Genomic DNA, 12,893 nt, shown 5'->3' with positions numbered 1-12,893 from the left:
CACACACACACACACACACACACACACGGGCAGATGAACACACACACACACACACACACACACACACACACACACACACAGAGGAAACATGAGGTCATGATTATCCTGCCCCACCCCCAACCCATAGAAGTGGATGCTCTTGAATGAACTGTGGCCCCAACACTCGGCCCCGTTTCCTGAGCAGACGCCCAAGGGCTCTCTAATGCACTCAGATCAGAGGAAATCCGCCAAGAGGTCCAGGGTTATCTGACCCCACTGACCCCACTGACCCCACTGACCCCTACAGTTTCAAACCCCACTGTATTTTTTTTAAGGTTTTTACTTTGTTCTTAATATTTAAAATGTTGTCTATTTCTCAGGAAAAACTCCAAACATTGCAAAGCTGTCAACCCTGTCTTTGGAGCAGTGGCTTTGGAAGTGTGGTCACCAAAACAGCAGCTACCTAACCAGATGTATTAGAACTGCAAGTTCAAGGCTCCATCCCATGCCTCCGGCGTCAGATACTTGGGATCGAAGCTGGGGACCCCTGCTAAAAGCAGAAGCTGAATACACAACACACTCAAGCTCTAAAACTACCCAGCAGCCAAACACTGGAAAAGGGTGGGCCTGCTTCACTGCTGGCCGCCCCCACCACACACACACACACACACACACACACCCCTATTCTCCCTGACAGACAATGAAGGCTCACCACCATTAGTGAGCCAACCCGTGCATCGCTCCCTCATCATCCAATCCACCCAGGGCCTTCAGGCCACCAGCTCTGCTCTAAATCAGAGAGGTTCTCAACCTGTGGGTCACAACCCCTTGGGGGGGTCACATGTCAGATATTTCACATGATGATTCATAACAGCAGCAAAATCACAGTTATGAAGTAGCAACGAAATAATGTTATGGTTTAGGTGGGGGGGGGGGGGTCACCACAACATGAGAACTGTATCCATACGCCAGGAGGAGGACTGTGTTGCTCCAAATCAGAAACAGCCTGCCTGAAAGCAGGCTGTGCACACCAAGGGCACAGTTGCGAGAGCAAACTGTTGAGTTTCCTTTATTAATCACAACACAAGCCGCACACGCAGCTGCTATTAGGAGCAGCTGCAGCCGCTAGAAGGGTGTTCTCGAAGCAGCCGAGAGAAGTGCTTACAAGCTGAATGAGGATCCGGGCATGGGCAGCACGTGGAGATGCACAGGCTTTGGGCTTCGTGCTGCCCCTCATGGGGACCCTGAAGCCTGCTTCCCTCTACTCTCTCCAAGGCAGGCTGGGCTTCAAGGAAGCCACAGAGCTGTCCAGTGTTATGTGCCTTCAAAGGACCAGAGTCTGATACCCTCACTCTACCCCCATCCCTCAGCCGCCGTCTGTGACCTTCAGCGAGGTACCAGCATTCTCTCTGGGCCATCCTTTCTTCCTAAGGTGTACCAGGTACAATCACGGCTTCATGGGGTTAGGCTAAGTCCGGAGGACAAACTGCCTATGATGGTATTTTGTAAACTAGGGAGGACCAGACAGAAACAAAAGGTTTATTGTCATCCCCGGAACACTGCAGCGTTCACAAATCAACCCAGGATTTATTATTTTTTTTCTAGCCCCAGGGTTATCAGAGGTGAAATCAGAGAACAGCAGGGCTACAAGGGGCCTCTCTGCCATCTGTTATCCTGCTGGGCATGGTGGTACAAGCTTGTAATCCCGACAATCATCGGAGGCTCACCACTGGGGATTCTGATGCCACAAGTTCACAGGCAGGCTGGGCTACACAGTGAGTTCAAGTCTCACCTAGGCTAGCTACACAGCAAGCTCCTATCTCCAAAATATACGAATAAGAATAAGCAATCACAACCGGGCGGTGATGGCGCACGCCTTTAATCCCAGCACTCGGGAGGCAGAGCCAGGTGGATCTCTGTGAGTTCGAGGCCAGCCTGGGCTACCAAGTGAGTTCCAGGAAAGGTGCAAAGCTACACAGAGAAACCCTGTCTCGAAAAACAAAACAAACAAACAAACAAAAAAGAAGAAGCAATCATAAAGGTTTTATAGTCTAACTTTCTACGTTTCCTTCATCTCCATCCCCGTCCCTAAATACCCGGGACAGGAGAAGAGTAATGCCCACTGATCCTACCTGGAAAGCCTCCATCCCCAGGAAACGCACTACATTCCTCAGCCTGGGTCAAACTGAACACGAACCATTCTTCCCCAGAGGTAAGACTGACTGTCACTTAAGTAGCCCTGAAAGATGCTTGCAACTGCACCCCCTTACACTTGCTGTTTTGTCTACCTGAGTACGCCGCCACCCGCGCTTCCAGCAGCTGGCTCGTTCCTGGGCTTGAAGTGAACGTGCTGCAAGGAAGTCTTCTCTACCCCTTGCTCAGCAGCCAACCCGTTACCCCTCGTTGTGACAGTCGAGGCTACTTGTTTTCCTTATGCACACATCTCTATTCATTTGCAAGTTTAATCACAGTATCCATCCCCTAGAGAACAGAAGCCTTGCTCGGAGGTAGCCTTGTGCTTGCTGTATGTATTCACTCCTCCATGTTCTTACACAGTAATTGCATGACAGTGGTTATGCTAGCACAGGGCTGGCACACCGACCATGGATGAATGAATGAATGAATGCCTCTCGTACCATTCGCTATGTGTACATGGCAGACAGTCAAACCCTAGTTAGAAGCAACAAAAACATAAATATAATCTAGACCAACTCCCACTCTGGGCTTCGTTTAACTCACAAACAGTCATCAAGTCCTCTGTACTGAGGAAAACACGTTTTCAATAAAAAATGAACACGTTGCCAGGAGGCGGCGGCGGCGGCGGCGGCGGCGGCGGCGGCGGCGGCGGCGCACGCCTTTAATTCCCAGTATTGGGAGGCAGAGGCAAGTGGGATCTCTTTGAGTTCGAGGCCAGCCTGGTCTATAAAGCAAGTTCCAGGACAGCCAGGGCTACACAGTGAAACCCTGTCTCAAAAAAAAAAAAAAAAAAAAAAAATTGAATACTAGTTCCTTCCACTGGTTGACTTACAGCAGGTTCTATCTCTAGTTCTCTATCTTGAGCAGAGGGAATTCACAAAAACGCACTGGAGAGGATGGCAAACAAAGAGTTCTTCCCTGGAGACACGGCCTCATGGAATGGCATCATTATGAACTGTCCTTAAGTAATCACTCAGCTGACAAGGACTTAGTCCCGAGCTCATTGCAAGCAATGCCAGAGACCTACAGAAGAAGCTGGGTGGGGCCAGCAACCAGGAAAACATATGGCCACGGGGTTAAAAACTGACACATCACTCTTAGCTAAACTGTCTACAACACAGCCTCAGGTCCGGGGGAGAAACAAAAAACCGTCAGGTGAATGACACCTGCGGCCCTGGCCTTGTCTGAGAATACAGATTTGTCCCAGGAAACCTGCAGAAGATAGGTGAGGGCAAAACGCCCTGTAAGTTCTTTGCAGTATCTTTCAATAAGAGACACTTGTAGCTGGGTTGAGTCTTGCTCCACCACTATATCTGCAACCTTGAATAAAGTGCTACGTCCTCCTGGTCTGGGGGACCCCATGCATAAATGGGGGTTAAGGCTGCCTTATATAATCTCTCAGCAAAGCTTAGCCCAACCCCGTTATACAATACAAGAATGTGGACTGCAGTCGTTCACTGTGCAAAGATAAATTATTACTGACTGTAAATACTCCATTTATAACCAAGAATGGCTGTTAAGTGGAGTCCCAGAGGAAGCATCTAACAATTTGGAGAATGAATGATAAACCTGCTCAACACCTTATTGGGAACAATGACTCATGCCAACCCTCCAGCATGGACAGGGGATGGTCCAGGAGATGCCCAGAGCACAAAAACCCAGGGCCACAACAAAGGACCCATACCCACAAGTTTACAAGTTACATATTTGCTGCTCTGCTCTTGGCTAGCAGTCCCCAGCAGTCACTCTGGGCATTTCTTACACTGCCTTTGGGTATGTTTTAAGGAAGGCAGGAATGTCTTAAGTAGAAAAAGCCAATTATAGTCCTCTGCCACAAAAGAGAGTAAGACCAAGACTCCACAGCTCCAGAAAAAAATGATCAAGTGTGGTTTAACAGATGAGAAAATCATGAGACAATTTCAGAAGAGTTCAATTCCTTTTTCGAAGATTTTTATCTTTTTATATGTATGAGTATTTTGCCTACACACATACACGTCTGCTGGAAGCATGTCTGGTACCTGAGGAGGCCAGAAGGGGGCACTAGATTCCTGGAACTACAATTACAGGCAGTTGTGGGTGGCCATTTGGGTGCTGGAAATCAAACCCAGGTCTTTTTCACGAGCAGCTCTTAACCACTGAACCATCTGCCCTGTCTAAAGAGCTCATAAAAAGAGTTTAAAATTAAAGGTATGCCTCAAGAGGCAGAGAGGCAGGAGGATCTCCGTGAATTCCAGGCCAGTCTGGTTTACAGAGTGAGTTTCTGGACAGCCAGGACTACACAGAGAGACCCTGTCTTGCAAAATGACAACAACAACAACAAAGCTTAAAATAATTAAGAGTTAGCCGAGCGGTGGTGGCGCACACCTTTAATCCCAGCACTCGGGAGGCAGAGCCAGGCGGATCTCTGTGAGTTCGAGGCCAGCCTTGGCTACCAAGTGAGTTCCAGGAAAAGGCACAAACCTACACAGAGAAACCCTGTCTCGAAAAACAAAAAAATAAATAAATAAATAATTAAAAGTTAACTCAAGTCATCTTACATTTAGTGACTGCCTACTGTGTACACATTTTTACTGAGTGCTAGAAACATAAACATAGGAGAAGAATGTGCTAAGGGCAGTGAGGTACTAAAAAAACACAAGGAAAGGACAACATTCTAAGGGCAACATTCTTTCTCCTCAGAGAAACAGGAAAGTCACATGGGTAAAGTGGCCTTTGAGCAGGGAGGAGAAAACAAAGCGCAGACAATATGTCCAATTAGGACTCTTAACTATTTCTGTGGCATCGATCCTTCTTACAGCCCAGTCTACTCCATGAACTCCTGCCAGGAACAGGATTGTTTGTTTAGTAGGGTTTTGAGACAGGGTCTTACTTGTAGGCCAGGCTAGCTTGAACTCACTGGAATAGGACTCAGGCTGGCCTCAAACTCGAGATTCTCCCACTTCCCAAGTTCTGGGATCCCTGGTGTACCCCTTCATGCCGGGCAAGGACAAGGTATTTAAATTAAGAGAACAATGTTACACAGATTTTTTCAAAGGGAGTCAGCATTAAAATACACGTTTTGTTAGTAAATTTGAGCCAGATCATATACGAGTCTTTGTTAACCCAATAGATAGGAGCTAGCAATTCTGGTGTCTGCCCTTATTGTAAAACAACAGTGGTGTCTTTTTCATTTGTATTGCAAGCATTTATTTTGCGTATGTACGCACATGCATGTACTCAGCATCTGTGTGGGGTCAGAGGATAACTCTGGAGAGCTGGTTCTTTCCTTCAACTACACAAGTACCAGAGACTGAACTAGGGTCATCAGGATCATGGGCAAGAGCCCTTAGCCACTAAGTCATCTCACTGGCCCAATTTCTTTTGCAATATATGTGACATTGTATTATGAAATAAAATGCCAGGGTTGGAAAGATGGCTCAGTGGCTAAGCATTGGCTGCTCTTCCAAAAGACCTGGGTTCAATTCCCAGCACCCACATGGCCGATAACAACTGTCTGTAACTCCAGTTCTCAGGCATCTAGTACTCTCTCACACACACACATACATGCAGGCAAAATACCAATGCACATAAAAAATAAACTTTAAAAAAAAAAGCAAGCAAAAGAAAACGCCTGTGACTTCTATTAGCAACAAAAACCTAGGTACTACTTACTAATACTACTATAGTTCGTCACCTATATTTATATTGGGAGGAAATGCTTTGTCTCAGTTAGAGGTTAATAAAAATAAAGACAGCCTTTCTTCTCATTCAAGTTCACAGATTCCCCATTAATTGTTTCCATGGAGCCAGGTTAAAAAGCCAATAAAGAGGGCAACCCAAGGAAAAGAAGAAAGTAAGAAACACAAGTCTTCTGCATAGAGCGTGCAAAATGGGACAGGAGATGCACCAAAGTCACACATGCCAGGGGTCTGTCACTCTCAATTAGTAAAATCACAGAATGAGCTCCAAGTTGAAGAATGGCATCTTCTCTTGGAGCCAAAAAGAGTGAGTGAAAGAAGAGATAAGACCATCATCCCACAGGCTCCTCAGCAGAGCCCCTCTTTCAAGGTGCGGTAGATGACCCCATTTGGAGAACCTGAAAAAAACAGCGTAAATCCCGTTCAGATCTCCGTTATACAAAACCATATGCATGTAAGTACCTACAGGTGTAAGCGTGGTATAAATATAAACACAGATGTCTAGTAAAATGTGCAGGGAAATATTATTAGTGATTGGCGTGCAGAATGGGTTGACTTCGTTGTGTTTCCAGTCATGGGAAATGGGCAGAAAAGAAGTCCAACAGGGGCTAGGAGACACAGGGTCACACAGACACCACACACTACAAAACACAACTCCACAATGCCCTTCTTTTGTGTTGCACAAAGGAGTTCCGGTTCAGAACCCGATGCAATCAAACATAGGAAGTCAGTACAGTGATTAACACCAACTGCTCTTGTTCTTACACAGTCAGAAACTGAGGCTCAGTTTCTACAATGACTTGCCAAAAACCACATAGCAAGAATTCAGAAGTCTTGAGGTAGAATCTGGGTCTCCTAGCCCAGGTGAGTGGAGAATATGGTTCTTGCTGACATCAAAGGGTCTGCGCTGGCCTCACCTTGGTTAGATTTCAGCCATTTCGTCTACCTGCTGGTAGTAAACTTGGGCAAATTTTCTGAGGTTTTCCACTCACTGGACTCAGCAATATGAATCTAGTCTCCAAAGACAGCCTGATGACACTGTGCTTGGGACTGGCTCTAGTAGACAGAGAATGCACAGCCTCAGGCTTTAAGTCAGACAGACAGAAGTGCTGAAGGTCCAGATTGGAGATCTCTGGGGACTCTGAATCAATAGCTCTGAAATGGGACCAGAAAGTCAGGATTTTCCTAACACTCCCCGGGGGAATTGAAAGGGCTTAACATTCAATGGCAAGACCTCAGTTTGACAAGAGGGACTCTAACAGGCTGTGAGCATACAGAAGAGGCTCGGCCTAAGCAGTGTCCACTGATGGATGGCATTAGCGCCACAAGACCCAGGACTCACCGCGGCTCCAACACTCTTCCTAGAGGATGAAGGGCACAATTGCTGAGAACCAACTGAGATTGGCACAAAAACAAATGTGTAGAGGGAACCTACTGCCCTAAATGTCTAAGGTTGTCAGAGACGGCACAAACTAGAAACCATCCTAGAATTTATAAGGACACTAGTGAGGGCAACTCTAAGGATGCTACCAAGCACTGGGGGACCGACGAGGCGACATGATTTGCAATAAATGTGGCCGGGTAAATCGGCATTCATATATCAGAAGGCCACGCTTCCAAATGGCCTACTCAGGAGGTATAAAGATTGCCTAGAAATACGGGAGGTCTAGGAGCACTCACTCAGAAGTACTTTGAAGGGGCCAGATGGTGTTTATTGGGCTGGTTGGGGACTGCCAGCAACCTATTCTTAGAGTGGGTGTACAAGGAAGAGCACTGTGCAGGGGTAGGAGAGGGCGTGGGGTCAAAAGAGACCCATGTGAATTTATCAAAGTTTCTGCTCCCTATTTTAATCTCAGATTCCTGCTAAGGCAAACAAACAGTAATTGTTTGGGTTTTTTGTTTTGTTTTGTTTTGTTTTTTTAAGGTGCAGAAAAAAAAAAAACAGCAACCAATGAGGAAAGAGAATCACCCCTGTTCTTACAGGCAGAGTAGGCTGAAAAGTGGAACATTCCCCAGGGTGATGCAGGTCCTTCCAGTTGTCTGAGCAGACGGTGAAAAGTGATGGAAGTTTTTGTATCGGGGACACCAGGGTCTAACAGATCAGCAAACAGCAGCTGCTTTGAACTCAAGCTCTATGTGATCCTGGTATAAGAACTTGACCTCTGTGCACCTCTGGGCTCCATCTTTAAGACGGCATTTGCTTCATCTTCCCAACAGATGGAGGGGACACGTCCTTAAGGTTGTCGGATTACAGGAGCTCACAGATCTAGGCAGAGGAACTAACTTCATAGCAGGCCCGCACGGCACGCTTAACAAATGTAAGTGAACGCTGGGATTAACCATGCTCCCTTTGGCCACAGCCTACATACCCTTGGGGCTTCTGCAAACTGTACTCCATAGTTCTTTCTGAAGTGAAGCTGTGGGAGTCATCCCAGCCGAAGTTCACTGTGCTTTCTAATAATATTATTTATTCTTCAATTAAATAATCAAATCATGCCTGCTTCTTTTCCAGTTGGTGAAGTAATGTTACCCACAGATATCATGCTGAAAGGATGCACCAGTGTTACCCATGTACAATAGATTATAGAAACGAAGACCACGCACAGCCAGCAAACAGCAGAGTGGGGCTGGGACTACAGAGCTGATGACAATTTCTCTGTGATTTTCCCAATCAAGCATTCAAATAGGTGATCCTGTCACGGAATCAAACACTTGAACTCGGGAGTGCTTCGGCAATCACTTGCAGGGGCTGCTTCGCGTTACGTGAAGACTCTCAGCTCGACACAGAAGCAGAATCCTGGAACAGGTGATGCCTCAAAAAGCAAGCCCTCCCTCCTCCCTCAATCTCACGCTTCTACCTTTAATGGACTCAAGGAGGAGAGGAACGCGTCTTTAGTCACGATAGTCTCCTAGCCACTCATCTCGGTTTCTTTATCCCACTAATGGTTAGCATCTTCCCCCTGTGAAATGGGAACGAGGCCCCTGCTCAAAAAGCCCCGAGGAGCTCCTCCCCTGAGGTTTGGACAGCCAGTGAGAACTACTCTCCTGACCAGGCCATGACACCAAACCCGTGTCCACTGGTGACTACACGTGTCCTGCTGCCTTCTCCATCTCCGGCACGACCTCCCTTGCACATACGTTCCACAGAGACACCACCGGTCTCCATCCAGCCTCACTGGGGGATGAAGGTTAACAAAAGACTCAGCAGAGATAGTATGCAAATACCAAATATTATTAAAACATTAATGAACTCTGGCAATTTCTCTGAATTCTGATAAACGGTGTTTATTATGCACTGCCAACCCTCTCCCAGAGTCTGGGCCTTCAAATATTAACTAGATAACAGCAATCACTCTCCGAAATGAACAAGGTGTAGAGGAACAGAAGTTATTCTTGATGATTCCCGCTAACACCTGCCTCCAAAGGAACTGGAATGTCTGCACAAAGAACAGATCTCAGAGTCTCCCATGGCCCCCCAGTGGGTGACGGAGCCTGTGTAGATCCCTGCTTTGACAGGACCGTGGGTGTCCGGGTGCTGAAGAGTCAGTCACTGATTACAGCTGTCTACGTCCTTCACTCACCTGCAGAAAATTCCCTCCAAACTAGGTAAAACGCAAAGATGGAAGCTCGTGGAACCTCAGTCCAAAGTTAACAACCTCGTAACAGATAGGGGCTTGCCTGGCCATCACCCAGGGCCCCCAACTGCCTGCTACAGAGGAAACATTACCCATATTTCTGCTAAAGAGGTTTGGACAAATGCTTTTGCCATTTCATCCTGAGTGAGAGGATCACATTTTTTTTTAAGCTGCTGACAATCCTCGGGTGCAGCTCAGACAGAGGAAGATCAGAGCCAAGAAAACTAAACCCCCTACAACTCCCTGAAATGAGGGCCTGTGGCCACCCAAGGGACACCTTAACAAGCTGGGGGTCACTCAGACACCTCATCCGCATCCTCACGAAAGACTCTAGGACACAGCTAGTGAAATAAAGTGTACAGAAAGAAATCTCGTTTCTTAAGGCCAAGTGAAAAAAAACGTGCTTTAGAAAAAGTAAATCCACACGGGGACCCTTGCTGTCACCAAAACATCACTGGTCTCCAACAGCCAGCTCCTCATTAAAGGAAACCAAGGGATTGGAAAATGAATGCAGCACCACACACAGGCAGGCTCACGTCGCCATCTGCCTGGTAGTAGTATCCAGAGGGGCAAAGGGCTTAAATGGCACTCCTGATTTCTCTCTCCTGCAGGTGGAAATGCCAGAGTCCCAGAGGGGAGAAAGCATCCCTTCCAAGGTCAACAGACTGAAAAGGAAGAGAAGCCAGTCCTGTTTACCTGTCAGCACGATGCCACCGGCGACATTAAACACGTGCATAAATCACGCACCCTGGAATAGTTTACCCTTTGTAGGAGGCTTCAGACCTTACTAATTCACTGTGTCAGGTGAAGGAACACGCAGGCATTCCAACTGAGCCAAGCATTTAAACTTACCCTCCCCATCACCTCCCTCTTCCTGATCCAGGACTATTCTCACCACCTCTTTATAGTGAAGGTCCTAGAGAAAGGGGGGGGGGGGGGGTTGCTGTAATGACAGGTGGTGGTTAGTTATGCCAAAGGCAAAGGCCATGGTTAAGCAACTTAAGTAGATGCTCTGAGCTTTCTACGCATCCCACCTCCCCCACCCCATCCTCACCTCCCCCACCCCACCCCCACCTCCGGTCTCCTTTGTCAATCACTGGTTTGGTTTTAAGATGCCAGTGGGGCCTTGTAAAGACTTTAACCTCCTTTCTGAAAGCTGAGTCCCACCACATTGTGAATTGAAATAATAATTCACTTAAATAGTTGAACTGTCAACATCACAATAAAGATCTTTTCAACCCCACTCACCACCTAAAATACCTAGAATACACTTGTGGGGGTGAGCAGCAAAGGGAAAACATAGTCCCGTGTTTAACATTTGGCCCATCCAACTTGCCTAATTCTTCACAGTACCGGTGGATCATATATTCACTCTGTATCTCTTCGACTTGGGTTAAGAGGAAGAAAATCTGAAGGCAATAAGGTACCTCGGGGGAGAAAAAGCGACAGCGGACCGGCTGCAGTCTCATTAGATGCCAAGAGAATGCAAAGACTTGGTCCAGTGGCCAAAAGGCCTTTACCAATCCCATGTACCACTATCTGAAAAACTGACTGTGGAAACGTTCGTAGAGCACGGCTCCTCCAGTCCAGTCCTGCTGAATGCAAACCACGGGGCCACCACTGCTGCATGACAGCGCTACACTCGAGGCTCCCAGCAGCGGATGCTCATTCTACAACTCAGAAGCAATAATCTCACCGCAGGACGCCGGGGATCGGGTTGGAGCCCCGGAACCCATTAATTTTCTTTACCTTTCAGGGCCGGTAGGTGTGGGACTGGAAGATACGGTGGGGGTACATTTTCTAACGCAGGGCTGCTCGGAGTGGGAAACTCTGTGCACCCCCTGGCCAGCACTAGGACAATACACAAAGACCAGGGGGACAGCGCTCCTCCGCGGCCTGAGTTCTGAGCCTGGTCATTTTCGAGCAAGGAATTAGGAATTCCGAGCTCAGCAACAACCCGGAGAAGCACCGGAAATGCTTCCGACCCCTTCAAAGGGAAGTCGATTTGCAAATCAAAGTTGCGGCAACTCCGGGCGCCCGGACTACTTCCGCGGGTTACTCTGCAACACCCAACAAGTTTGGCCACCCGGGGCTCGGCGTGATAGCGCCGCGCCGCAACCACGACAAGAAGCAACTTGTCGCTCCGGCGCGGGTCGGCCTCCGCACGCTGCTAGGGCCGCCTGGGCTTACAAGGGACCCGGTGTCACCTGGCCCGCGCCGATTCGGGGGCTCCTCCAGCCAGGAGGTGTCTCCTGCCGCCGCCTCACCTGCCCGCCGGCCCCGCGGTCGAGGAACCAACAAAAGAGCGGGCGATCGGGAAGGAGAGGGGCACCCCGCGCCGAGCGCAGGCAGGAGCGGAGGGGGCGGCGGGGCTGGCGGTGGAAAGGAAAGGGAGCCTCGCGGAGCCAAGGGGTGACACCCCGGGGCAAGCGCCGGGGCGGGGACCAGGGCTCTTCACCCGCTCCATCACCCCCGCGCGCACACACGCACAGTCACACATCCCTCCCTCCCCCCTTCCCTCCCTCCCTCCCTCCCTCCCTCTCCTTACCCAGCATGGAAAAGATGAAATCCTTGGCGGTGTGGATCTCCAGCGCTCTCTGGTCGTCGTATTCCCGCTGGTCGTGCCGGGTGAATTCCTGGATGAGTTTGTTCAGTTCCTCCACCCGAGCTCCCGACCTGAAATCCAGCTCCGGGAAGGCAGGCTTGTTGTTGCAGCCCAGGGAGGCTGCCTTGCTGGCGGTGGGAGCCGCCATCTTCATGCAAAACGCGCCGAGCGGCGGCTCCGCGGCAGCCGCGGCACCCACCCCCGCCCCCCACCCCGCCCCGGCCCTCCCGGCGCGGCTGGGCAGCCCGGCCCGTGGGCGGGCTAGCTTCTGGGCGGGCCCCCGCGGCCGCGCTGCGCTCCGGGCGGCCGCGCTCCTCCGCGGGAGGAGCCCGACTGCGGCGAGGTGCGCGTGTGGCCCCGGCAGCCGGTCCTCCGGTCCCCGCCCGCTGCACCGCTGCGGGCCCCGACCCTCCCCGAGCCGTGCTTGGTAACGGCGGCAGCAGCGGCGGCGGCGGCGGCGTCCGGAGAGCCGAGCCGAGCCGAGCCGAGCCTCCCCCGGGGCAAGGAAAGTGAAGTGGAAACAATGTGAAATTCACCAGCGCCCGAAATCAACAAGCTGCCGGCTCCGGTGTTACGGAGGAGCCAGCACCAGCATTCCCACTTAAAGGGACAGCGCACCCCGGTGGGGAGCGGAAAAAATAAATAAATAAATAAATGGCCGAGGTTCGCGCGCCCGGATCGTTTAGCAGTCTGGACTCCGGGCTGACGCGCGTGGTGTGGACGCTTTCTTTCTCCACCTCCACCACCACCACCACCACCCCCTTTAGGGGCAGGGCTTGCCCAGCTCATCCAAGGAGAAAG

The 12,893-nt window shown here is 49.7% G+C and overlaps 1 protein-coding gene across 1 annotated transcript in view; it reads right to left on the bottom strand.

Annotated features, from left to right (window-relative positions):
- The window catches only part of Mb21d2 (Mab-21 domain containing 2), a 110,247-nt gene extending 97,970 nt beyond the window's left edge, over positions 1-12,277 (bottom strand). The window contains exon 1 of the mRNA XM_059277122.1: positions 12,036-12,277. Within this exon, the coding sequence (XP_059133105.1) occupies positions 12,036-12,246 (211 nt within the window). The 5' untranslated portion in view covers positions 12,247-12,277. The remainder of the gene's footprint in view (positions 1-12,035) is intronic.
- Between the last annotated feature and the right edge of the window lie 616 nt (positions 12,278-12,893).

Source organism: Peromyscus eremicus, chromosome 12, assembly GCF_949786415.1.
Source record: "Peromyscus eremicus chromosome 12, PerEre_H2_v1, whole genome shotgun sequence".
NCBI classification, from domain to species: domain Eukaryota; kingdom Metazoa; phylum Chordata; class Mammalia; order Rodentia; family Cricetidae; genus Peromyscus; species Peromyscus eremicus.
The sequence above is the reverse complement of the archived record's forward strand: the minus strand, read 5'-3'. Positions and strand labels throughout refer to the sequence as shown.